Here is a 9,768-nt window from a genome sequence, read left to right as displayed (position 1 = left end):
GCATATAAGGGCCTAAAATATTTTAGTTTATGTTTACTTTATTACAGCAATGTTAGCTTGTGACTATTTCGTTTTACCAGAGGCATGCAACTTGTTTCCTCCGGCTATAAGCAGGTGATTTCTGCTGTACATGACTCACCCTGTTGTTGGAACAATTCTATTGTAATTAGATCATACAGTCAAAATAATTTTCCTTCACGGAAGAATGAGGGATGACTACTTTTTACTGTAACAGTCAAATTATCTTTTATGTCTGACATTTGTAGGTCACTGAACTTTTAACTCATCTCTACAGTTTCACAGTATGCAGTTAGATAGCCTATAATATAAAAAGAACACAATTACAGGTTTTCAGGGAAATGCAACACATTCTCATGGCAATTAGTAACTATTTTACATTTTGACGAATTGGTGATTAATTGGTGATATTCGTATGGTTAGATTTAGGAAAGTGGCTAGGGATGGACCTTCTTGCTTTTTTCGTCCTAAAAAGTGTTTGTTTCCATGTGAATGACGTTGCACAAATTCAACCAAAAATTCCGCCTTATAGTTACATGTTTCAAAATATGACAGAAACACTAAAAGCACCTCGAGCACCCTTAGTCAATCTCCTCAAGGTTATAAAAACTATTACCAATAAACAAACATTTTTCTAACATGTTGAACAAGTTTCAGATTTCAGAGCTTGCAGGGGTGAGAATTATGCATGACTTTGAGTCACCAGCATGTCCCTTATCTCACTTTAGGACATACAGGTTGCTCAATGAGTGACACGCATGAACAATGAAAGAGTTTACAGACTGAGAGTGACGGAGGCGTACCTTGTTTAAATGCGATGAGAGAGTGTGTGGGTGTGTAGGAAACAGGTTAACAGTCAGGGATATTTAAGAGCAGATATCAGAGCTGTGCTGCGATGACAATGATGAAGATGATCAACATACTCAGTGTAGCATTTTCCGTCACTCTTCTAATGAGAGGTAAGCTCTTTTGTTGGATAATTATTATTTAAGGATAAAGAATTTTTATAAACTGTAATACTATATACTGTACCAGTCAAACGTTTGGAGTAATTGAAATAACAGTAAAACAGCAATATTATGAAACATTATTACAATTTAAAAGAACTGTTTTGTATTTCAATGTATTTTAAAATGTACTACATTTTAAACAAAATTTTCAGCACCATTACTCCAGTCTTCAGTGTCACATGATCCTTCAGAAATCATTCTAATATGCTGATTTGCTGCTCCGTTATTATTTATAGTCAATTAGTAATAATGATTCTTATTACTATCACTGTTGAAAACAGTTTTTGCTGCTTGATATTTTTGTGGAAACGGTCATACTTTTTTCAGGATTCTTCCATGTCTTTCTATACATTGAAGAATCCATTTCCACAAAAATATCAAGCAGCAAAAACTGTTTTCAACAGTGATAATAATAATAAGAACCATTATTAATATAAAGGAACAGCATTTATTTGAGATATAAATATTTTATAATGTTATAAATGTCTTTGCTGTCCCTTATTATTTATTTGTTTATTTATTTATTTATTTTACATCTTACTTACACCAAACTTTTGAATGGTAGTGTTTCCACAAAAATATTATGCAGCACATTGTTTTGAACATTAATAATAATAATAAGAAGAAATATTCATTGAGCAGCAAATCAGCATGTTAGGGTGATTTCTGGAGGCTCATGTGACACTGAAGACTGGAGTAATGATGCTGAAAATTCAGCTTTGCCTTCACAGGAATACATTACATTTTAAATCATATTAAAGTAGAAAACAATTATTTTAAATTTGAATAAGATTTCGTAATATTACTGTTTTTACTGAATCTTTGATCTAAGAAATGCAGCCTTGCTGAGACGTCTTTAAAAAACCTTTAAAAAATCATTCCAAACTTTTAGCCTGTATTGTATAGCTAATTTCATTTTGACTAACACAACTATTGCTTTCTTTTATAGAAAAAAAGTTTTATATTGCATAATATACAGTGTTTTTTGTTTGTTTGTTTTCCCCCTGAAGTTATAATGAAATGAACTTCTTTTTTTTTTTTTTTAGGGTGTGACGCACAACTGAATGGTAACTAGTTTTTCACCACATAATTTAAATAGCCAAATCCTATCAAAAATGTTGCTATGCGCAATTGTTTGTCAAAAATGTGTTTAATTTGCATTTGTCCCTGTCAGAGTGTGGCAGAGCACCTCTCAACACAAAGATAGTTGGAGGACAGGATGCATCGGCTGGTGCTTGGCCATGGCAGGCCAGCCTTCACAGGTCCGGTAGCCATTTTTGTGGTGGATCACTCATCAACAATGAATGGGTTCTGACTGCAGCTCACTGCTTTGCAAGGTAACTATCATAGAGCAACCCTTGCAATTATAAAAAAAAATACTTATTCAATGGATGTGGTGAATGCTTAACACTTGTTCTCCCACCATATTCTAGTACTTCACTCAGTGGCCTAATTGTGTACCTGGGCCGACAGACACAGGAAGGAGCAAATGCCAATGAAGTTTCCAGGAATGTCTCTCAAATTATAAAACATCCAGCCTACAATAGCATCACTGAAGACAACGACATCACTCTTCTGCATCTGTCTTCACCAGTGACATTTACTGACCATATCAGACCAGTCTGTCTGGCTTCAGCAAACAGTACATTCTTTAAAAGCACTGTGAGTTGGGTCACCGGATGGGGAAACATTAGGACAGGCGGTAAAGTTTTAATTTTACTAACCTTGATCATACACAACATACTGTATTATTGCAGTACTGATGCACATTTGATAATTTAATGTCTTTTACAGCTTCCCTGCCCTCACCGCAAATTCTACAGGAAGTGGACGTGCCTGTTGTTGGAAACAAGCAGTGTAAGTGTCTTTATGGAGTCTCAACAATCACAGACAACATGCTATGTGCCGGACCACTAGAAGGAGGGAAAGACTCCTGTCAGGTAACAACTCCTATACATCCATTTTGGTTATTTCCCAGTTTTAATGAGTTGCAAATATTCCTCAGTGTGAAAATATCAATAATAAAGAATGGGTTTCTCTTAAACTTTGAATTCAACCTAGTGAGTCACTTTCAAAACACTGTCCGGTTCATTGCAAAACTCAAATATTTGAGATCTTGCCTGCACAGTCAATGACTCAGTATTTTATATTGTATACATTAGTAAAATTATTATATTAAAGGATCTGTTTTGTGCATTAAACGTGTATTTGTCCTAGTTTAGAAAATGTTCCTGAAATTTGTACCGTAATGAAGGAGAGGTGAGACTGGTGTATAGATCAGGGGTTTTATAACTTTTTACTGACAAGGGATCCCAAATATGAAGGATCCCCTTCTCAAAATATAAAGGCAGCTATATATCTTTATGTTTTCATAAAATACCCATCCATATTGTGTGAGAAGCAGTGTGATATAAAGGCAATATGTTGTTTGCAAAATTAAATAATTAAATGTTATCTTCCCATTATTCCTTCATATTACAAATTACACCTGTGAACTACAACTGGAATGTGTAGAATAGGTTACATGGCATGTCACTAACCTGTTCTTCATCCTACAGGGTGATTCCGGAGGTCCTTTGGTCAGCAAACAGGGCTCAGTCTGGGTCCAGTCTGGAGTTGTGAGCTTCGGCAATGGTTGTGCTTTACCTAACCTTCCCGGTGTGTATGCCCGAGTGTCTAAGTACCAGAACTGGATCAATGAGCAGATGACCACCAACCAGCCAGGCTTTGTTACGTTCAACTCCAATGGTACCGACGGTGACCTGGCAATTAGCTGTGTGCCTGCCATTACGACAACCACTGCCGCCACTACAACTACAACCATTGCACGTAAGATTCTTTCAAGTCAAATAAGATTCCCAATAAACCATGCATACCCATTGTCCATTTAGTTACATGTCCTAGGACTTTTGTGCATTTAAATGTATACTTGTTTTCAAAGGTAAATGGTGCGTTCACTTAGCTAAACACATATTTATATTATCGGTGAAGTAAATTCCTAGTGTAATTTCCAATCAAGGTGAAAGAAGCGCAGCGCAGCGCTCCAGACAAAATGTGACCAAGAAAAAAAAATTAAAATGCACTTGACGTTGGCAACAGTTAGAGCCGGTTCATCGTTGTGTTTCCTAAACACAACAATGAACGCAAATAAATGAAACTTATGAACTTTTTTTTTTCTTCATGAAAAACTATCAAACTTGTGACTTGAATCAGACTCACTCAGTAAATCTTTTAAAGCCCTTAATCGACTTCCTCTCTGAATTGTGAGACTTTGTTTGGGGGGGAGATATTAATTTATCAACTAAAAAAGTAATTTGGTGTCTAAATGTTTTATTTTAGCAACTAAATTCTGACGTGACACACCACCGTTTCTGGGTCCAAACACTCTATAAGATCTCAAAAGCTAACCAAACAGTGCTAATATACACTCACTGTGTGCTGCAGTACTACTGAAAAGCATGTAAAAATATGGTGTAGAAACAATTTTCACTCAGAAATTGCTAGTAAATTTCACAATTAATCATAAAGACGGCAAGTAACACAATGCTTTAAATGTGAAAAGACTGTAGTATACACCATGAGTTTTTAAAAGCTTATCTTAAGCCTTAGCATTCCTGTAAAATTAGCCTAAAACGCCTAAAAAAAGGCATACCCAAAGTGAATTGCATGCTGTTCTTGAACCATTTTGAGTATTTTGGCCTCTTTTGAAAGGTGACACTCCTAAACAGAGCAAACCTCAGAATCACTGTAAGTCTTACTGGTATTGAGTAATAGAACTTTGAAAAAAAAAAAAAAATCAGCCTAAATATTTTTGTAAAAAGAAACACAATGGGATCACAGCATGAAGCCTTGTCTAACAAAGTAACTGATTGTACCTGCTATGTTGATTGTATCATTCGAATCACAAGAATTTCAGCTTTCCAAACATAGGTGACATGTTTAGCTTTTTTTTTTTTTTTTTGGAGTTGTTGTATGTCACAAAGTTAACCCTCAAAAACACCACGGGTGGTACAGTGGAACGCTAACAGGTTAAAGTTGTACATGAATAGTACTCATAAACAGCTGTTGAAATTGTATTCTCACTTTAAATGGAGTGGAGGCTTGGACCCGAAAACAGTATTCGATATTCCTAGTCATTTCCTAGTCGTGGATTCCTTCTTGTTCTCAAGTTCATTATCTGTCAACTAATCATTAATGAGTTACAGTAAAACCAGAAACAGAACCTGAAAACCTTGCTTATTCAAACAATGGCCAGAAAGCCTGTTCTGCGACATACTGTATCTCCCAATGCATTACACTGCTTTCTATGCTAATGAAGTGTGACTGTGTAGCCTAGGCTAGCCTGTTTATTTATTTATTAGCTCTTTAAGCTATCAACTGTGCTCAGCTATCAATTGTAACAAAAAAACTGTAAAAATGAAACCGTAAATAAGACAAATATTATTGGAGTATATTTTACAAGAAAATACTGTTTCAGTCTTTCTACTTCAACATTTTACGTTTAATTGAATGTTATTTGCTGTTTAATTGTAAATATTTTTGAAATTTACTAGCAATTTCTGACTGAAAATGGTTTCAAAATCATTTTCCCACTGTATGAAAGAATTAAAGAAAACAAATTAAGTAAATGTTTCACTGATAAAATCCGCCATTCATTCCCTTTCTCTTTGTTACTGTAGCTGTAGTGTGTGGAAGTGCCAAACTGAACAACCGTGTTGGAGGAAACAGCTCCCTCGTATCTCCCGGTGTATGGCCATGGATGGCCAGCCTGCAGTTTAACGGCAGTCACGTTTGTGGAGGAACGCTGATTGCTGAACGGTTTGTCATGAGCTCTGCCAGCTGCTTTACCAGGTAATAGCACTTAAACACCACAATCATTTGATGAGAAATCAAAATGATTTGATTCAACAGAGTTCCTTTTTTTTAGATCCACCAATGCCTCTCACTGGACCGTGATCCTGGGCCGTCTGAATCAGAACGGCTCCAACCCCAATGAGGTCTCTATAAAAGTGGCGAATATCACACTCAGCAATGGTACAGGTGACAACGTTGCAGTCTTGCAGTTGGCTGTCGCACCAAACCTCACAAATTTCATTCAGCCTATATGTGTGGACATGGGAGACAATACCTTCAGCGCTAACACTCAGTGCTGGGCGGCAGGATGGGGCTCAGGAGCAGGAGGAGGTGTGAATGCTTTGAAACACTATGCTAACTGCTAACTATGCTGTAACTTTTTGTTACATTTCTCCTTCATTTGAATGAGTTTTCTTCCTTTTATAGTGAATCAAACTCTTCAGGAATTCCAAACCTCTGTTGTGAATTGTGGAAACTCATCCTCAAACAACAGTATTTGTACAAGTTCCTTGAACTTACAGGAGGTAAGTTAATTCTGTTTAAAAACAGAACAACATGTTGTATTATTTTTTTAATAAAAGTACTTGCAGATAAAAAAAGGAATGGTTAAATACCAGTAAACTGAGGCTTATGGGAAGGAAGTATATTTACAGTTTACAGTACGGTTTAATTCATTATTATTAGTTTATGCATTAGGTAACATGAACTAATATGAATAATACTTTGAGAGCATTTATCAAGCTAGGTTAATGTTAATTTCTACATATACTACTAATACATACTAATTTGATGCATTATGAACAAACATGAATTAACAACAAACGTTAATAAATGCTGAAACTAAAATTGTTCATGCTACCTACTGAACTAACTAATTTCAACAACTGGAACTTTATTGTAAAGTATTTTCAAATAGCGTATACTACTGTTTAAATTCATGGGGATTTTAAGATAAAAAAATACAGCAAAACAGTCATATTGTGGAATATTTTTACAATAACTTAAAATGTAATTCATTCCTGTGATGACTTAATGAATGAATTAATTAAATTAATTAAGCTGAATTTTCAGCTTAATTACTTCAGTCTTCAGTGTAACGTGATCCTTCAGAAATCATTCTAATATCTAATATGCAGATTTGCTGCTCAAAAAACATTTCTTATTATTATCAATGTTGAAAATATTAATATTTTTGTTGAAATCACAATACTTTTTGAAGGATTCTTTAATAAATAGAAAGTTCAAAATAACAGCAATTATGTGGGGAAAAAAACTTTTGTAACAAAAATCTTTAATGCATCCTAGCTGAATAAAAGTAAATGTAAAAAATGTGTAGCATTCAGTAAAGAGTTTTCTCTTTCTCTCTCAGGGTGATCAGGGTGGTCCGCTGATGTGTAAGGTGGGTCAGTCATGGATCCATGCTGCTGTTTTGACATTACAGAGCAGCATACAGACTAGCATTACAAACAGCAGCAGCTCTAACACAAGCTCCAGCAACAGCACTCTAGCATCCCGCTCTGCTCACATTCAAGATGTCCAGGTCTTCACTAAAACATCCAACTTTGCCTCATTCCTGACATCTGTTGTGGGTTCCTTCCCTGCAAAAGCCACAAACTCCACAAATTCAACGGCAAACAACCCAACCCAAGGTGCCTCTAATGGGGCACAAGCATCTTCTTCCTTCTGTTTTACCGTTTCAGTCCTCTTGCCCGCACTTACAGCTCTTAAAATCTTTCAAGGCATCAATTGAGTCTTTTGAGATGAATGTGACTAAGTATTCAGACACATAATAGATGTCTTCAATGTGCTTCTTATGACTGATCACATAATCATACAATATAAAAATCTTTTGTGGGGCACGTCATTCATTTTTACAAAGCAAATGTGAACATTTAAGATCTCTATTGTTATCTCAGACCATGAAGCTGCTGCCTGTTGTTCTTACGCTGTACAATTACACTGTATGATTTTACAAGTGCAGAGCTAATAATGTTTGTAACCGGACGTTACAAACATTATTCAATATTACGTACATTTACACTGTAGCAGATGCAGCATGTAGTTGTTATGCAGCTTGGCACTTTATGGAAATGTCCTTTGAGTGGTTCAGTTCTAATACTGACTATACCGTAGCTTAACTAACAAGTACCTCAAGCTGTACCACATTTGGGACATTACTGTAAGTTAAATTAATTAAAGAGTAAAATATATCCATTTTATTAATGCTTGGAAAATTATTCTTGCCACAAAATTTTTGGAAGAATGTTGCATGAAACTATATTTTCTAGATTATTATAAATATATCTTTTGTACTATCTTTTATCTCTTTTCTTTTATATTTTTATGCAAAAGTCGTTATCATATGATTTCTTATGAATGAAGTAACTCTTTTCAACACACTGTTAGAATGTGAAAAGTAAACATGTATATTAAAATGCATATTAAAATTACAAATTAAGTTGACATAAAACCATTTTGGGGTTTTTTTTCTCCAATTGATTTGGCCAAGTGTCCAAGAAGGCATGTGGTAAGAATGTGGCTTGGATTCTGCATAGTCATTGCTGTAAACACGAGCATGTGCTGTCCACCAGATTATATCTCCTTATGAGAGGGAAAAAAAAGTTTCCCGAAACCACCTTCCTTGAACATCTCAAATGTCACTTCATTTCATTAACTGTTTTTAAACGTTATACTTAGACTTAGAATATTTCATTATAAAAGTTTTCACATATCCAATAGAAATAATAAGTGGCTGAAAAATTCATTATTTCTCATTTTATATTATAAATATTCATAATGGGTAATGGCTAGTTAAAGATGCATGGTTAAGATGCATCTATTTTTTAAATAGTTGGATTTGATACAGAAAAAATATAGTTTTTTTTTTAATATTTTTAAAAAAATTTTTTTAAAAATATAAGTTATCCAAATGAATTCCTTAGCAATGCATATTACTAATCAAAAATTAAGTTTTAATATATTTACCGTAGGAAATTTACAAAATATCTTCATGGAACATGATCTTTACTTAATATCCTAATGATTTTTGGCATAAAAGAAAAATCTATAATTTTGACCCATACAATGTATTTTTGACTATTGCTACAAATATACCCCAGCGACTTAAGACTGGTTTTGTGGTCCAGGGTCAAATATATATACAGTACATATATATATATATATATATATATGTGTGTGTGTGTGTGTGTGTACTGTATATATATCGATCTATGACCATGTCCTTTGAAAGAATAGCAATTGCGTAAAGTAAATATATGATATGATAATGTGAGGCACATTTCAGTACATTTTTGTCAGTTTATCATAAAGTGATGTGAATTGTTTTCATGTGACTAGTGCAAAATAAGTTAAATGTTAAGACTGTTCCAAATAAAAGCACTACAGACAAAGTCTGTATACTTTCCCTTACCAAGAAACACAATTCCATGTTCTTTGAAATCGATCTGTTGTGAAAATGTGTTTCACAGAATCTATTTGTACAGAATTACAGATTGAGCAACCGGGTGTTTTAACTGAAACAACATACCACCTTTCTTGCGTCTAGGATGTAGAGGAATTGTATCTAATCTAAGATTAATTGTTATCTTATTCTAGCCCAAAGAATGCCAATCTTACTCTAATATCTTATTATAATTTAAGTTTCATAAGATTATGTATTAATATGAGAAAATATACATTGTAGAACTAAAGTACATACTATATATATACAATATAAAATTAGATAACTAATTGTGTATGTTTCACCTAGTGTCATATTTCAAGTTTCATAATCAGTCGCTGTTAAAATTCAAAGTCTGTTGACTATGACTGATACCACACAGTACAACACCAAAATCAGTTTAACAGAATCAATGATACCTTGGAC

General features: G+C 34.3%; 1 protein-coding gene across 1 annotated transcript; it reads left to right on the top strand.

The window, feature by feature from the left end:
• Nucleotides 1–913: 913 nt before the first annotated feature.
• On the top strand, nt 914–8,125 carry LOC107674600 (transmembrane protease serine 9-like). Its single transcript, XM_016468621.1, has 10 exons — nt 914–977; nt 2,075–2,095; nt 2,203–2,365; nt 2,462–2,730; nt 2,823–2,968; nt 3,587–3,857; nt 5,708–5,879; nt 5,956–6,212; nt 6,309–6,406; nt 7,252–8,125. Exons 1-10 carry the CDS (start codon nt 914–916, stop codon nt 7,630–7,632), a joined length of 1,842 nt encoding a protein of 613 aa, XP_016324107.1. The 3' UTR covers nt 7,633–8,125.
• Nucleotides 8,126–9,768: the final 1,643 nt, after the last annotated feature.

The sequence above is a fragment of the Sinocyclocheilus anshuiensis genome, unplaced genomic scaffold (genome assembly GCF_001515605.1).
Source record: "Sinocyclocheilus anshuiensis isolate Anshui unplaced genomic scaffold, SAMN03320099.WGS_v1.1 scaffold152, whole genome shotgun sequence".
In the NCBI taxonomy this organism is placed as follows: Eukaryota; Metazoa; Chordata; class Actinopteri; order Cypriniformes; family Cyprinidae; genus Sinocyclocheilus; species Sinocyclocheilus anshuiensis.
This window is presented reverse-complemented; position numbering and strand designations above follow the sequence as displayed.

Bases quoted from the DNA above. Each gene is read 5' to 3' on its own strand.
- LOC107674600 (XM_016468621.1), top strand. From the start codon at position 914: ATGACAATGATGAAGATGATCAACATACTCAGTGTAGCATTTTCCGTC. The intron at 2,366-2,461 runs GTAACTATCATA...ACCATATTCTAG, and splicing joins GCAGCTCACTGCTTTGCAAG to TACTTCACTCAGTGGCCTAA. The intron at 3,858-5,707 runs GTAAGATTCTTT...TTGTTACTGTAG, and splicing joins TACAACTACAACCATTGCAC to CTGTAGTGTGTGGAAGTGCC.